Raw genomic sequence first — 17,719 nt, 5'->3', positions numbered from 1 at the left:
TACATGGGCGAAAATATCCCGTAGTGTGAAAAAATCTTCATGCATTAACACCATTCCCACTCTCCTCCCCCCATACAATGAAGAAAACCCCCTCTTTTTCTCTGCTCTTGCCTCGCGACAAGATTCACGACAACAAAGTCTAATCCAACAGCGACTTCTACTGCTTCGTTCGGAATGGCTACAAAACGGAACATTGGATGTCAAGCAGCTAAGACAAGAAGAGCTCTGATGCTGGAAGAGCGGGTAAAAGTGATCAAAATGAAAGATGGAGGAAGCAAAATAAAAGACATTATCCAATAAATTGATGTAAGTGAAAGTGAATATTGATCGTAAATTTCACAATTTCTTTCCCTTTTTTTCTTTCTACACTGACTATATGTGTGTGTCAAATAAGTGTATACTAATACCTATGCAGTATTGGAATAAAAATAAAGAGTACACATGCGTATGTGTGTGTGTGTGTGTGTGTGTGTGTGTGTGTGTGTGTGTGTGTGTGTGTGTGTGTGTGTGTATGTGTGAGTGTTTGTGTGTGAGTGTGAGTGTGTTTACATCTGAGATGAAAAATGAATAACCCCGTTGTGAAAAATTTCTTGCTGCAAACATGATTTCGTTGTAGAGGAGTTTCACTGTATATGACTTTTTTATTTACCCTTGGCTATGAATTTAGTGATCATTTCATATTAATCTATGCCTGTGCTGTGTCGTGACAAACAGTATATTATACGTTGTGACTTTTGTTTGGTGGTATTTCATGAAATTTTTCAAAAATAAAATATTGCCCACACACACACACACACACACACACACACACGCACACACACACACGTACACACATCATAAAGATAACATATAGAGTTTCTGCATGAAAACCCAATCAAAAGCACACATTTCAAGAGGATTTCGGTGGCTCATACGATCTTGTACAACAGAGTCCTCACCGCCATTTCAAACGCAGTAATTAGGTCTCATTAGGCCATTAAAACAACCATTACCCAGCTCAACAAGATCTTGGCAAAAAGCAGGGATCAGCCGACATGTTTAGATGTGCAGTAAATGCTGAAACAGAAGGAGACTGTGCCAAAAAATAAATTTTAAAAATGGGGGATCCTTCACTGTAGCATCCTCACTTTTTGCTTGTTTGGTTGTCTTATTGCCTGTATTCTCTATTAGGTCGTGATCAAGAAACTAAGCTGGCTATTGAAATATATATTGATTTGTGCAGCTTTAAAAAGTCTTGAGCTGCCATTAACCCGCATTATTGGAGCATTTGGCTCAGGATAGAAAGTAGTCCATCGTGATATCGTATACATTTAAAACCTTGTGCGTCGCCGTTTAAATTAGGATATTCAAATTCTGGAGAAACTGTCCGCTCTCGTATGTAAATGGGTTATTCCAAAAGTTTCAGAAACTGGAATTTTGACCTGAACCCGAATATTGACAGCATGTATACATTGTCATGGAAAACTGAAGGGCCGGTGACAAACTACTGTGATGAGTATTATGAGAAAATTTAGTTAGGGAAATATTTTGCATCACTGCTCTGTCTTTAAATTTAAAGAACACCATTCAGCATTGTACCCAATACAGAGTGATTAAGATAATTAATTTTTTATTATTATATATTATTATTATTATATTATTATTTATTTTATTTTTTATAAAATGATACAAATAATCTATACGTAAACAGTACTGAAATAGTCCCTTTATGTTAATGTACAACTCAAGCTCATCAAAGGGTTTTAGTAAACGGAGACCTGAGCGAAACCAGGAGTTGGGGGAGCGCGCGTTAGTTATTTGAGAGCAAGTGAATATTTCACCGGGTCAGGCTCACTGTCAACACACAGTCCGTGAACCCCCCCCCACCCCCCCCCCCCCGCTCGCCAGTGACCTCGGCCAGACCAAAGCTCAGGTTTCCGCAAGCCTCTAAAGTGGAACCATACCTACAGTAACATGTGTGAAGTGCTCTAAAGAAAAACAAGACCATTTCAAATGTCCACCACAAGCACTTTAATCAGGTTTGCTTTTGTGTTAAGACATCTGGTCTGCCAGTTTTCCAACTACTGAACTAACTTATATAGCTTTAGGGTCACTGAGAATTTTGCTCTTTGAATCCTTTTGATATGATCCAAAGCAAAGGAATTAGGACTTCATTGAAGAAGGAACTACTGTGACTAAATGATGATGAGCTAGTAGGGCTGGGTCACATGGTCTAAAACGACATTTCTTTTAAAAAAAACACACACATACAGTGAAACTCCTCTACAACGAAACCTACATGGGCGAAAATATCCCTTAGTGTGAAAAAATCTTCATGCATTAACACCATTCCCACTCTCCTCCCCCCATACAATGAAGAAAACCCCCTCTTTTTCTCTGCTCTTGCCTCGCGACAAGATTCACGACAACAAAGTCTAATCCAACAACGACCTCTACTGCTTCATTCGGAATGGCTACAAAACGGAACATTGGATGTCAAGCAGCTAAGACAAGAAGAGCTCTGATGCTGGAAGAGCGGGTAAAAGTGATCAAAATGAAAGATGGAGGAAGCAAAATAAAAGACATTATCCAATAAATTGATGTAAGTGAAAGTGAATGTTGATCGTAAATTTCACAATTTCTTTCCCTTTTTTTTCTTTCTATACTGACTATATGTGTGTCAAATAAGTGTATACTCATACCTATGCAGTATTGGAATAAAAATAAAGAGTACACATACGTATATGTGTGTGTGTGTTTGTGTGTGTGTGTGTGTGTGTGTGTGTGTGTGCGCACGTGTGTGTGTGTGTGTTTGTGTGTGAGTGTGTGTGAGTGTGTTTACATCCGTGATGAAAAATTAAAAACGCCCTGTTGTGAAAAATTTCTTGCTGCAAACATGATTTCGTTGTAGAGGAGTTTCACTGTATATGACTTTTTTATTTGCCCTTGGCTATGAATTTAGTGAGCATTTCATATTAATCTATGCCTGTGCTGTGTCATGTCAAACAGTATATTATACGATGTGACATTTTTGTTCGGTGGTATTTCATGAAATTTTTCAAAAATAAAATATTGCCCGTAGCTCAAAGGTTTAGAACCTTTGGTCGAGAAAAAGGATGGCTGGATCTTGTGGGTCACTGCTCCACCCAGCCCTAATGTAACCAGACTGGGAGGGCAAATAGGAAAAGTAACAACAGAGTTCTCCCACTTTTCGCAGATGATATGTTCCAAGCCCCCCTGCCCCCACAATAAAAAAAAAAAAATACCGTGAAGTAGAGGTTGATCAGACCAGGATCTCCTGCCTAAAATCTGCTTGGATTGGCTCCATATAACCATGATGAGGACCAACAAAGCTTTCACACTAATCGCAATCAAATCTTCTCCTTCATTAAAAATGAATAAATCAATCAATAAATAAATAAAAAACAAATTGTTGCTCTCGAGTCAGCTCTCATTGGATTTGCAACGCTCTGAACAGAGGACTCAATGTTTTTTCCTCATACCGCTGTGAGGCTATAATTCACTCAACAATGTGAACAGCTGCCCTATCAGGACCGCAGACATTCCAGCTGCATTTCCTCCCATGACGAAACTTCAATGCGCTTCTCACAGCGACTCATCTTCCCCGCGAACGCATCGACAACTTCTGGGAGCCGCTTCAAATAACATCTTACGTTTTCACAGATGACCATTTTTGACTAACGGTGTATTCTGCATGTGGAAACGAATACATTTTTACCAAGCACTCATGTTCTTTGCATATTTTTGATTCCCCTGTTGATGCCAGTGAGTCCCCTCGACTCTTACTGCACAGCTTCACAAAATGAAAATAATTACCATCTACTTTTTGACTTCACAAGAGCTAATTATGAAGATTAAGTTACTTAAGCACAACTCGTTTTAATTTCCTGAAGCCTTTTGGAAACGTACCGAAGGACCACCAATTACAAAGCAGATGTTTTGTTTTGGGTTTTTTTTCCACACAAATTAAGAAAAAAAATGCAGTGCTCAAGTAACACATACATTAGCTCGAAATTAAGAATGTTGGTATTGCATTATTATTTCCTGATTAAGATGTCGAATTAGTTATTTATCTCAATTCTTTCACAGGAAATCTACTTTAAGCAGTTGAATGATTTTTTTATAAATTTATTATTGAGTGTAAAAAGGTGAATTCACTATGAAATTCATCATTCCCGTTCAAAATGGTGAAAGTGCACCAAAGTTGGCGTAGTTACACATTAAAGCAGTTTCTTGCAGGTGACATATTGAGGGTGGTGGTCGAATTAAGTGTGTTCAGCCCTCTTTATTCTTATCCGTAGCGAGGAATTGGATTTATATATACTCAACTATGACAAAATTAAGAGGATTAAATTGTTTCCTTTTGCAGCCTTAGATGCATCTATTAAAACCGACTCTTGTCAGAGTGCTTCAAAAAGCCTCTTATAAGGTAAATCAACCCAAAATAGTTCTTGACAATAATATCTACCATGCAGCTCTACTAGTCTAAACATGGCATTTCGTGGATGTGTGTGGCAACCAGAACATAAGTGGACAGAGGGGAAGCTAAAGAATGAGAGTGCGTGGGGTGGGGGGTGGGGGTGGGGTGTATGGGATGGAGGTGGGGGAGTACCACCGCCCTCCTTCATACCTCCTGCTCTATGTACAGTGCTCATTCATCCCTGCCTGGTGTAAGCCAACCAGAGAGAGGTGGGGCCCCACTTGGATGTGGGGCCTCCCAGAAGCACGGGAGCCTGCGCATGGTCATGACAAGCACTGAAAGGTCACACTGTAACGAATTTAAACCTAATCGATCGCATTATCACTAATAAAAGCAGGTGTTTCACTACCACAAGGAAAGCGGAAATAATGGGCGCAAACATAAGCAAAGACATACGATCAGAGATTTCGAAAGGACTCACCCACCTCTCTCGTTTTTGTTGCTGCTCACGAGGTGACATGCACGGACTTAATAATGCATCTGTGCATCTCGCACCGGAATGATAAATGAGGCTGCGGTGTGACATGTTGAATGTGCCATTCAGGAAAGTATAGCAGAGACGGATCAACATTTCCACTATTATTCACGGCCTCACATCTTGCATGCGTGAGACCACCTCCAGCTGAGCTCCTCCTGTACAAATAACTCATTCCCAAGTCATTACTTTATATCAGGCCCTGTCAATGCTCGTTTAAGTGTCTTACTCCCTCGGAAAAAAGCAATTCCTTGCAGTCTTGTGTGTGTCGGTGCGACAGGGTAGTCAATGGCGAGCGCATATGGTTCTAGCACTGTGTGAGAAATTCGATTGTGTGCTCGCTGAAGCCTTGTTAAGATAGAACCGAGATAACTTTGAAAGAGGCTACTATATTTTGATGAGCTCCTTGGATGTGATATTCTAGTAGATCTTTTAACGTGTGTGGGGGGGAGCAAATATGTCATATAGTCTATTTTTAGATGTCAGCGTCACTATGGCGTTCACGAGGCATTTACTGGCATTTTTGGAGGAATTGTTTCAAAATACAGGCACCGTGGCACAAAGACAGAGAGAACAATTCCTACCTTGAGCCAGTTAAGAGTTCATATCGTTTGCTTTCAGAACCTCTGGCTGGACAACCGCAATTCAAGCTGCAAAATTTGGCAATTTTCAAACTTTCCGAAGGAATTAACAAAAAAAAATCTATGGGAATAAAAAGAAATAAGGCAGGAATTTAGTAAATTAAAGTTTGCCGCTTAATAACGCACTTCAATGTGTTGGAGATGGGGTGGGGGGGGGGGGCTGGCGGGGTTGACTTGATTTCATGGATATACAAAAGGCAAAAGCTCCATCTTTGAAGTCTTGAGATTGACGTGAACCATATATATATATATATATATATATATATATATATATATATCTGTATATATATTTTTTCGTGCAGGTAGTAAGAGGCAAAATCAAACAAAAATATTTGCGCCTGTCCAAATATTGGTTGTCTTGCTTTGACATTTAAACGAACAAGTCCAAGGAGATGGGATTTAACATTTGAGTTTAGGATGAGAACGACTTTATTAACAGGGCTCGAACTGAGCCAGGTGCTGTCAGCTGAAAAGCCCCTCTCAGAAAATTAAGTCAACCTCCCATCATGTTTTAATTGCAATTCGAGGCGAACTTTAAATGCCATATAGGGTTAGACAATTGTGGAAAAAGAATAATCATGATTATTCTGATTGAGACGAAAACATGATTAATTAAAAATAAGCTTAGTGATTATCCAACTACTAAAACTCTACCACGCAAAACATTCGGTGGCCTCATGTCCATGAATCATAGCAAGTTGAACACATTATTCTTGAGCTCTCTTTTTCTTTTTGTCAAGTACAAAATGAACTTACAAATAACATTATTCCCACGTTCCAAAAACATGCATGTTACGTTTATTGAGGACTCTAAATTGTCCATAATTGTGGCTGTATGTGTGCATTAATGGGTGCCGCCCTCTCGTCCTAAGTCTGTTGGAATAGGCTCGAGTTCTAAGGACAAGTGCAAAAGATAACGTGTGGCTGATGAATTCATTAGACTCATTTTCTACAACTCCTGACGGTACCACTGCAATATGAGACACATATAAATCCAACATTCATTCCACAAATTAGATCACGTTAACACTCGGATATGCAGTGTCAGAGGAAACTGAACATTTCTCCGAAACAAGTTGAGAATTTTTTATTCTTGCCATCTATTTAGTAGTGCCAAATGAGGTACAGATCAGAAAGACCGGCGGGAGACGAAATCAAAAATACGAAGCATCTCAGAGGAGCCATGTGAGGATCGCAGCATGAGGGAGGCATTCTTCCCGTGTGACCTAACTCAAACTCTATGAGAAGCACGTAAAAGGCTACCTTAGCTCAACTAAGCATGACCACCACAGCGGGCCTTAAAATAAGGACGTGAGTAAGACACACTTTGGTGAAAAACTATTTATTTATTGAAACTTAATGCATCGAAGTAAGGCAATTGAAAAGAGATTTGCAATGTCCGCCTGACTGCAGACAGTATCAATATCATTTATTGTTTCGTTTCATCATACAATTTGTAATTTTTATTATTATTTTTCTTTGCTAGTTTATTGAGAAAAATGACGTCTTATCAACCACAGTGGATCCCACCGGGCATCCACCAATGCTACAGGAGATGTAAAATAAGCTTTGGACTGATGAAGAAAAAAAATAAATCAACACATCAATTTGCGATTCCTGTCATTGGAGAAACGTATACTCATAACAAGTAATTTAAATTCTGGACGAATCTAAATTACTTTGTATATGTAAGACATATTTCCATGATGAGCTGAAAATGCACATACAGAGAGGACTATAATAGCTAGGAAAAAACAAAAACAAAACAGTCAACATTATCACCACACGAGTGCATTCAAATGAAAGTCAGCCGAAGGCATCTTTAAATAATAGACACTTTAATTTAGAATGGACTCTCAAGGGATGGGATCACCATGCATTGACAAATCACAGCTGATGCCCCCTTGGTTACACAAAAGAATGCAGCCACACAAGCTTTAGCAAACACACACACACACACACACACACACACATACAAACAAACCTAATTTACCACCGATGTGTAATGGACTATTCCTCAGGCACTTCTGTCCCACATGCAATGTCTAAGGAGGAATGGAGCATGTCTGACTCTTCCTTTTTGAGGATTATAAAATTGAGCTCTGTGAATTTTATGATGCAGACGTAATATTTTATTTGAGTGTGTGAATAATTTTGAACAGATGCAAGTTCATTGATTCATTTATTTAATGATCAATGTACTGTTTTAAAAACATTTATGCGCACATTATTCAGCTCGAGGAATAAAAAATATATATATACAGAATATATATATATATACTGTATATATACATATATATTTGAACAGTAAATAAATGAAATTCATTAAAATAAAAAGTTCAAGCCAAAGAAAAGAATACATGAAATAAAAAAGAAGTGAATGTATAATTTGCTGTTTATACCTTACAGATGAATGCCTTGTGGTCATTTTTATTTGTATTCAATGTTTTATATTATACTATATTTATATGTTACTCGCTGATGGTGTAGTGGTACATTCGCCGGACTTGTGTGTGGACACTGTGTGTGGACACCACTCTATGACACTGTGGATGTGGGTTTGAATGGTCATTTGCTTCTACATGTGCCCTGCGAGTGACTGGAGACCGGTTTAGGGTGTAATCTGCCTTCTGCGCGAAGTCAGCTGGGATAGGCTCCAGCAATTCCCTGCGACCCTGTTCAGGTTAAGCGGTGTTGAAAACGGATGGATGTTTACATTTGAATGAATTGAATCCAAGAAAATGACAAACGGACATAAAAATAAGCTATTTTTCATGAATATCTGTATAGTACGTGCTAATCCACAGGCATACACAAATGAACAAAGTGTACTATGACAGCTCATTAATGAAAATGCAAATGACACTCATACTTTGTCCTGACAGTGGCTGGCTTTTCCTTTCAAACTGTACTGCTGGAGAAAAACGCTTTAGCTTTGGCTCCACCCCAGCTCATCATGGTAACAAAATCCCATAGGCCCCGCAGAACAGAGAGGAGGTGTGAGCAGTGATGTGTTTGCATGAGACAGAACCTGGTCCCTCAAAACGAGTCATTCAAAGAGTGTGATACGAGTAAATTGTAAGTATGTTGTAATTCTCTTTCATTTGTGTTTTTTGACCCCCCACCCCCACCAAAAATCTGTCTTTTTCTTTTTGGTGATAAAATGGTTAGACATTAAATAAAAATAATTTACAATCCTAAATGACCCTAAACCACACACTTCAAACTATAAGGTAAATTCCCTACTTTCTGTCTTTTGAGGCATGGGTTCCTGTGACAATTTTTTGAGGTTCCACTCATGATAGACACGCGTATCATATTTTAGGTTGCGTCGAAGAAGACTGACCTCCGGAGCTGAATTTGATAATAAATAAATAAAGCATGCTGTGTAAAAAAGTCATAATAGTGATTTATTTGGCCTTCGAATTAGAGCAACAAAGCGGGCACATAATAAATTTGTGTCAAGCAGTATCTGTCTATTCTGTGTGGACAGGATGCAGGGGTCACAGTGAAGTGAGTAACAAGCCAGCCTAGAGATACCCTCTGCTGTCGGCGTGTTGGCCACAGCACCCTGGCCTTGCGCGTTACGGCGCCCTCGTCAAACTCGACTGGGGACGGGGAGATTCATCAGGTGCTAAAATGGATTCTCAGCATGTTGTTTGACAGCAGGATGGCTGTCCTGGCTGGATAACAACTCTTCCTGCTTGATTGCGTTTTTATTTATGATACTCAGTAGGTGAGGGAAGAAAAGAAACGTCACAATAAGCCTGGAGGAGTTGGTTCCGATTACTGTCTGTGTGCTGTGAATGTGGCAGTTTGAGCTTCTCGAAAAGGCACAGGAGACAGTTTTGTATCGGCCATATTTTAGCACACCGCATTTGCAAACACTTCATCTAAAAGAATTTTAAGCACCATGGAAAGCATGCTCACAACAATTTTCCAGGACTTTTCCAGGACTGAGGGTTTGTTCCCATATTCATAAACTCAAATTTTGGAGTTTCTAACCTAGTTTCACTAAACATCGTGAAATGTGTTAAACATGCCTAGCATGGGCCCACCCATAAAATATTTTCAAAAACTCATGGAGCCTCTCGAGCAATGTCACTTTCTCATTCAAAGGAACTCATTGTTGATGAATTTAATCAATTTAAATCATACATACGAGTGAAGCAAAGCAAAATGTTTGGAAAAATAATGGTCACATAACAATGGGCCGCAACTAACGATTATTTTATTCATCAATTAATCTGTTAATTATTTTTGGATTAAATCAATTTCCATCTCTTACTAAAAAAAAAACTGTAAAAACAATGCAGGTAATGCAAAGACAAATAGTAGATTGTGATCTGTTTGGTCTGTCTGGTTTGGCCCACAACATTTGTCAGAAAATCACCAAAAAAATCGTTTGCAATTTTCTGATTTTGATTCAACATAAAGATAGTCTGTCTGCTTTCATGGAGGACAACAGAAATATGATATGTGCTCATGAGAGGGTGAAATTCTGAGGAATCCATTTCAAATTAAACAAGGCCTACTGAAGTAGTTGTCAATTAATTTTGAGTATCGATTAGTTGTCGATTAATCAAATATTTTTTTGCAGCTCTGGTAGCAAGCAGATTGGTAACACAGGAGGAATATAAACTAACTGTTAAATTAGGACATCGTACCTACACTCAGTGACCGACAGTGGGAGCACCGTTTATTTATGTGTGCGAATTATTCCGAACACGATGGAAAAGAATCCAGCCAGCTTCATCAGCCCGTGCAAGAGGGTGGGGGGAAGATGCTGACTCTCGAGCTGTTTAATGAGATGTGAACTTATAACTGTGGATTAAAGTCCTATTAACACAAGCGGGAAATTATATTTCTTCGGAAACATGACAGGAAGACACAACTGTTGCTGTGCTGCAGTTTCACTTAGTGGATGAAATGAGTCAGGTTTCTATTAACGACTGCGCTGGATGGAAGCCATGCATATGTAGTGGTACCTTGAAGGTCAAACACAATCCATGACAGTTTCCCATTGAGATCAATTATATGTGACCTTTCGGAACTATTCAGGGCACGTTTTAAGGAACATTTTAAAAATATTAACTATCATACATATACAAACAGAAGTTAACCCCTATTAAATTATCATAATAATGTGTGAAAAACGGATTGTACAGAACTGCGTCCAATAAACTGACGTTGTTGTGGTCAGTTCATTGCATGCAGTTATTTGTATTAATTTAAGAGAAATTCACTTTTTTGTCTCTCTATTTTTATTGCATCAATATAAATTTAGGCGGTGTTCGACTGGTGAGCATGTCGGCCTCACATTGCACAAGTGCAGGATTCTTTTCCGGCTACGGCCTTCTTGTTTTACATTTGCATGTTCTCCCCCTTCCATGCGTGGGTTTTCTCTAGGTACTCGGTTTCCACCCACATTCCAAAAACATGCGTGGCAGGTTAATGAAACACTCAAAATTTTCCCTAGGTGTGATTGTGAGCATGAATGATTGTTTGTCTAAGTGTGCCCTGCGATTAGCTGGCAACCAGTTCAGGGTGTGCCCCGCCTATTTCCCGAAGACAGCTGGGAGAGGCTCCAGCATGCCCGTGACACTTGTGAGGTTAGGTGGATTAGAAAATGGATGGGTAATATGAAATTTTTTACATTTTTTACAATGGACTTGGTGAAGACTGACAGGGATCCCAACACTTGAACCGGAAAAATGGAAAAAAAAATCTTTACTTTAATGACAGCGTAGGTGTAATAAATATGAACTCACATGTTTAATAACATAAACATAACTCTCACAACATAACCACTAATGTAATGTAAAACAGTGAGAGTTTGGCATGACCCAAATTGTAAAAATAAACAAATATAAACATTTTTTCAAAATATGTTAATAGCGCATATGTGTATAGTTTTAAGCTCGAATGATTTACCATATTGGCTATTTTTACAACGAATCAAACTATTTCAAATTAGAAAAGAAATGAAAATGATTTTTTTCATGAATTTTCAATTTGAAAATTACAAAAACAACGTCATGAGAACCCCCTTTTTTTTGTGTTTAAATAAGACTTTTTTAAAAGTTCCATACAGTACAAGTACCCATTCTTTGAGTCTTCACCTAGACTGAGTAACAATACCTCCAGGACTTTTGAAATCTAACATTGCATCTTTCATGAAAAAGTTGTTCAAATTCCAAATTGTACAATTTTCAGGGCGCAGTAGAAACAAAGGTGCCGGGGGCAATTTCCTCCCTTTCATGTGCTCATAACGTGTTAAATGAAGTTGACATATTTCCCTGTGATCGTTTGAACGGACAAAACAAGCTCTTTGTTTGTGAATGGAGCCATGGCCCTTGCCCTCTAATTTGCCTCCGCCGGCTCCTCTTGCCGATTTATCTCTGTCCCAAAATCACCCCCCCCCCCCCTGAGTTCCCACACAAACCCGCCGCCTGCAATTCGTTCATGCGCCCGTTTCTCAACCCCACAAAAATGCGCACATGAAACAAAAGTATGATCTGCTCATTTAATCTGGACAGTGAAGAAATGTGGTTTTGAATTTGAAGCTTCATTTCCTCTATTTAATCACGTGGATTTGTGCCGACACTGCATTTTATGGCAATAAAGTGTCAGTGCACAAACATTTACAACCCAAGCCTCCTGAAACTTAGCCTGTTTTCAGAGGGTGGTACCATGTGGCGAAAATGGCCCACTTCTTACAACACCTGCTATGGTGCGGCTTTCGTTACCAAAACAACTGAGGCACGAGCAAGGTGGTTGAACGGAGAAAACGGTTTCCGTTTTGGGGCAAAACAGAGCCCAGGATACGTGATGGAAAATGCGAGCTTCCATAAAGACAATAAAAGTATTTATACTTGTCTTAGCAACATTTCATATGCTACGCATACTTATGCTTGTCAATTGTTGTGCGCATCGGTGTACATTGTGCATGCGGTGGTCCCAAAAACAATTCCACTGAAGTATCCACAGAGGTCTGTCTCAATGATGTTCATCATCACTCTAGAGAATCTACTGCCATTTTTGGCTTTTTAAGCACCGCATAAATACCTCCAAATACTTCCTGAATCCTGTTTAAAAGAACCGCCTCCTGTTTAGGGTTTTCCTCTACCTCAACCGTCAAATTGGAACTACGATCACCCCAGTCTGGCCTTGAAGATTTCTAACTGGGTCATACAGGCAAGAATGAGACGTTTCCTTGACCGCCAACTGGGAAAACTAATGTCAGTCAAGGGTGTCTCCAGAGATAGACTACAGCTTTCCTGACACCCTTCACAGGAACTGTCTTACAGTGGACCCTCACTATTGACGGGGGACGGGGACTGGGCCGGTCTGCAAATCATTTACGCATTTCTCCTACATAGGCTTTACTCGGGCTTGTTCCAGCTAGCGGAACCTCGCTCCATTCAATTTCCACGAGTGTCTGATTATTAATGGCTGGTTTTGCGACTTCCATCCCGGCATCGCTCGTTATTTTGGGTCAATATGGCAGCATGTCCGAATTCAAGATTAACTAGCAACAATACGCATTCCTATCACTTCCATGAAATAGCGCTGGTGGTAGCTAATTTAGATACACAATATGCATGTACGTATTAGGGGTGCACTGATGTATCGGCTGCGATCCGTATCGATGGTGAATTCCTTAATTTTTGAGCTCGCTGATCGGTTGATCTCATAAAATCAAACTGATCCTCACTCATCTCCCTTCTGCAGAGGTATGAAAAACTGAGCCGCCATCCTCTTCTGCTGTGAGATGACTGCCGAATGAGGCTCCTAATTTGTTTTGGAGAGAGCGACTTAACTCATTCAGTACCAGCCAATTCTAGACCAAGTCTGAAAAGACGTTTAAAAACGTCTTTGGGAGTGAATGAGTTAATGAGCAGTTAAAACAACCCGTTTGCGTTGTTTGTCTGTCTGTTTGCGTGTACGTGTGTCGGTCCTGCCTCCCACAGCGGCGGGCAAGTTGACTGACTTATGTAAAGAAACGCGCACGTCAATAATGATTTATGAAGTCCGTTTTTTTGTATCAAACGATAAGTCGATGACTCACCTAATGTTAAAGCAGCAAATTTATTGGGCTGGCCTGAATCTTACGTTGCAATAAAACCCATTATGCAATTACATAACATAACCCTGAAGGTCATTGTAATGATATTCCCTATGATGAAAAAAAAATGCTTTCCTCTAAGACTTGCCAGTTAGGTAAACTAGTTCACCTCCAATTCATGATTCATTGTAGCACTTCCATCAGACATGGCTCTAAGGAAAGCAACCTGTCACGTTGATCCAACAAATGTGCTCAGAGTCGAGAACAGCAAGGTCTTTGGCGAAGTCCTTGAACAGGAGAAAGAGAGACAAGAGTGACAATGACGAGACTGCTCATTAAGAAAGACGGCTGAAGTGTCAAACGTCATCAAACCAGGTCAGCCGACCGTATTTCTGCTCGCATCAGGGATTAACTTTAAGTTTGAAGCTTGGCTTTTAGTGAATGTTTTCCGGCACAGTGTTCCCACAGTAATTTGTTGTGGAAAGGGAGCAAGTCCAGCCTGAAGGAGTAAAAATCTGTGAAAATGGTCAACCCTCTCCCAACAAAACAAAAGTCCTCTATGTAAAGGGTTTGGGAGAAAACCTTTACATGACCAGTGTCTTCACATAGATGAATATCCTTAATTATTACTACAGACACATAACTAAAGAATAATTTAAGCAAATGTGTTATTTCAGAAGTATTGGAAGCCCAAAAAGTAGCTCTCCGTTGGTCGCTGACCCCCGCTGTGAAGTATAATTGATCTGTAGAGGAAATTCTGTGTTGAAGACGACCAAAACGAACAGAGTTGTGGTCCAACTAGCAGTTATATCTTTCTGACAAGACATCATCCATAAATCCTTCATCGGTGAAATGCGTGCAACTTTCTCTTCGAAAAAAAAAACTCAGAATTGACACAAGTTCAAGTGGGTTTGTTTTACCTCTCTATAAATACGAAGGCTATTCTGTACCCACTTCAACACCAGAGAGACCATTGCGTAACTTTCAATCGCAACTCACATTTGTCCCGACCCTTGCAAGACTGCCATTTTGCACCGATGTTCCGCGCGGGTCTTTGTTTTGTACAACCGTTCGTTCACCCACTCGTCACCCGTGTGGGCAGACTTCTCCTGCGCACGGTTCGTCACTCAAAACTGCCGCTGCCACGTCTCTCAGTGTCAGCCCTCTGAGAACTCTTACAAAACACCAACCCGCATATATGCTCGCATGAGACGCTGCAGCACCCCCTCCCCCCCCCCCCGTTTCTCGCCGACACACACACACACACACACACACACACACCTTACCGATTGACACTTCCAGTATGTGCCGCTTATGAAAGCCTGCAAACAAACTGCTTTGCATTATAATAAACTGGCCGAGCAACCAACTTATTCAACATTTCAGCTCCGCATAAAGAGAACAACAAAAGTTGGTTTCAGTCCCGAAAGATACCATCTCTACTAATGCACCGTGTAGGACTATAGACCCTCAATAGGTCGCTTGCACGCAGCTCAGAGCAAAGCATTCTGGGAGGGTTTTTTTTCCTAATTTTGCTTCGTTACCCACGCGATACACACACCCGCATACAGTTGTGAACAGCGATCATCAACTTGTTTCATGATGGCATTTTCCAAGTATTTTGCCAGCTGATCTCCAACCGCAAGATATCCGCAGAAAGTTACTCTGTATGGAAGAATCGTCCCATACATGGTTTCCAAGGCGTACTTTTCAACGGAGAACGCTTGGGCCAAGAAGAACCATGTTTTGCGATCAAATGAACAGTCAAGTCGAATGCTGTCCGCCCAAGATATTGAGCGGAAAAAAAAAATAGAAAGCGGAAGTGATGTCACGTGCATGTGACCTCTTGGTGGTCCCCAGGCTGCATCCTACTTATGACCCTTTCCAAGATCCGATGAATTGGTTATTCTCAGAGTAGTAGTATGATCATCAGCTAGACTGCCTTACGCCAACCCTTGACTGCGTATGTGAGGCTGATGGTGCACGAGGTGAGCGCCTGCCATACAGTGCCCAAATTTAAAAGTACGACGCGCTTTGGTTGGGTCATCACCTGTTTCCCATGGCTTGTCTCCATGGCAACGATACACAGACAGCCTTTTACTGGGTTATTGAGTTCACTGCTTGAAGTACAATTATCAACTTTCACTGACGCACGCTATGAGAGTTGTGGGAACTAAGATTACCCGAAAATTGTACATTCCAAGTTTGCGCTTAAAAGAAAATTGGACTGTGGAAATGGGGAATTCAGAGTACGGATGAAATAATTTGCATTAGCTCCAACCAATACTAGACCAAAGTACTTGATATGCCAGGACACAACAGATGAAGATTTTTTAATGTGAGAAGACATTTCCTCAAAGATGCAGAGGAAAGAACAACAAATAGAAACAGACTGAAACTGTCACATCAATCTACAAGCATGATTCGGATCATATCTATGACATGGCAACAAAAAGCAAAGCAACAAAGTGGTCACTTAGAGCAAAAGCCTTCTCAGATACAGCAATTTAAATAAAATGCATGACTGAAGTGACGAAGACAATGCCACTAACTGCGTTCTAGCATATTACTGGTGTCTCCAGACAGTATGCCGCTGGTGTCAGGTGGAAGACTCGTACCTCAGACCAAATCTGGGCTCTCCAAGAAACAGTAGAAGTGGCATGGCATGGCTCAGGTGGTAAAAGTGGCCTTCTCCCACTCTGAAGGGTGAGTGTTTGTTCCTCAACCATTGAATGGCATGTTTTTAATAAAGTAACACTATACAAGTAAAATGAACTCCAAAACTCTCCTTGGAAAAACTTACTTAGAATGTCTAAGTGAAAAATATTTTTTTCAGTGTGTTAAATTATTTGCCCGTATACCTAAGTACAGAGTATGAGTACTTGTGCCACCTCTGCTGTACCAAACTATAACTTCTGTACTTGAAATTACATTAGCTCGTCATGACAAACATTATACACCATTATAAAGCAACATTTTTAAAAAAGGTATAGCACTGACAGTAAAATTTCATTTTTACTTTAGTTCTTCGGTACAGTTTCTTTTAGTCTGGAATTTTGGTACTTGTACTGATGTACACTAGTTACAGCATTTGTGTCGCCTCTGCTGTCCTGCACAATAACTACAGTACTTTTAAACGCCTTTAAATTGTCATACCCTCCCACCCCCACCCAAAAATAAATAAATACATTTTAAAAACCAAGATAGATCATCCATCCATCCAGACCCAGCCAAGTCCAATTTGTCACACGATTGTATTCCAAAACAAAAGATACTAGTTATTGAATCCATTAAACACAACCAAAAACTTGTTTGGAAGCTCACTAGCTGCTCTTTTTTTTTTTTTTTTTTTTTTTTTTTTAGCAAGGCAATGTGTTGCAAGTCCAATTCGGGACACACACCAGATGCAAGCACTTCACTAAACAGCACAAAAAAATGGAGAGTACTGTTCAGTATCGGTAGTATTGTCCTGCACGGTGCAAGGTGCACATGAGCCCAGAGCCTACCGACCCCGCCCCCCCCCCCACCCCCTCCACTCCACGCACTCGCACTTTCAAAATGGTTAAGAGTAAAAGCATGCGTTTAAATGGGAATGTTGTCTTTACCTTGCTTGGATGGAGCGCAAAAGAGCAAAAGCACACAGATGAGCCAAGGGGTGCGCTCCACCGCCATGTACAGCCTTTTTGGTGGGGAGGGGGGTCCAGCAGTCGGGTAGCGTGGGTCTCCTCGTCCGTGTCTACACGCCAGGCTAGACCGTCACAGCCACATGCCATGCATTTTCTTTTTGCCCACGGGTGGTCAGCTTGCTATTGTCTGCGCGGGTGTTTTTGTTTTTTTTTTTTCGGGGGGGTGGGGGGCAGAATCTCTCACCCCACACTAAAGCCCCCCAACCCCGCCACCCTACTCTCACGCTTTTCTAGTAGTCCCAAAAACAACAATAACAGCAGCGCGGGTGCAAGAGCCGTTGTGTCCCTCGGCGAGTCAACGCCATGTTAGTGCGCCACGAGCAATGTGGAAGAGTGGCGGTGTTGGTGTGGGGCTCTGCTTGCTGCTCC

The 17,719-nt window shown here is 40.6% G+C and overlaps 1 protein-coding gene across 3 annotated transcripts in view; it reads right to left on the bottom strand.

The window, feature by feature from the left end:
- The window catches only part of igdcc4 (immunoglobulin superfamily, DCC subclass, member 4), a 53,842-nt gene extending 36,123 nt beyond the window's left edge, over nucleotides 1–17,719 (bottom strand). For all 3 annotated transcript variants that reach the window (XR_007962012.1, XM_052062834.1, XM_052062835.1), the window contains exon 1: nucleotides 17,270–17,719. Coding sequence is in view for 2 of the 3 variants with exons in the window: in XM_052062834.1 (XP_051918794.1) it covers nucleotides 17,270–17,336 (67 nt within the window). In the remaining variant the exon portion in view is untranslated. The remainder of the gene's footprint in view (nucleotides 1–17,269) is intronic.

Source organism: Hippocampus zosterae, chromosome 4, assembly GCF_025434085.1.
Source record: "Hippocampus zosterae strain Florida chromosome 4, ASM2543408v3, whole genome shotgun sequence".
Taxonomy (NCBI): domain Eukaryota; kingdom Metazoa; phylum Chordata; class Actinopteri; order Syngnathiformes; family Syngnathidae; genus Hippocampus; species Hippocampus zosterae.
This window is presented reverse-complemented; position numbering and strand designations above follow the sequence as displayed.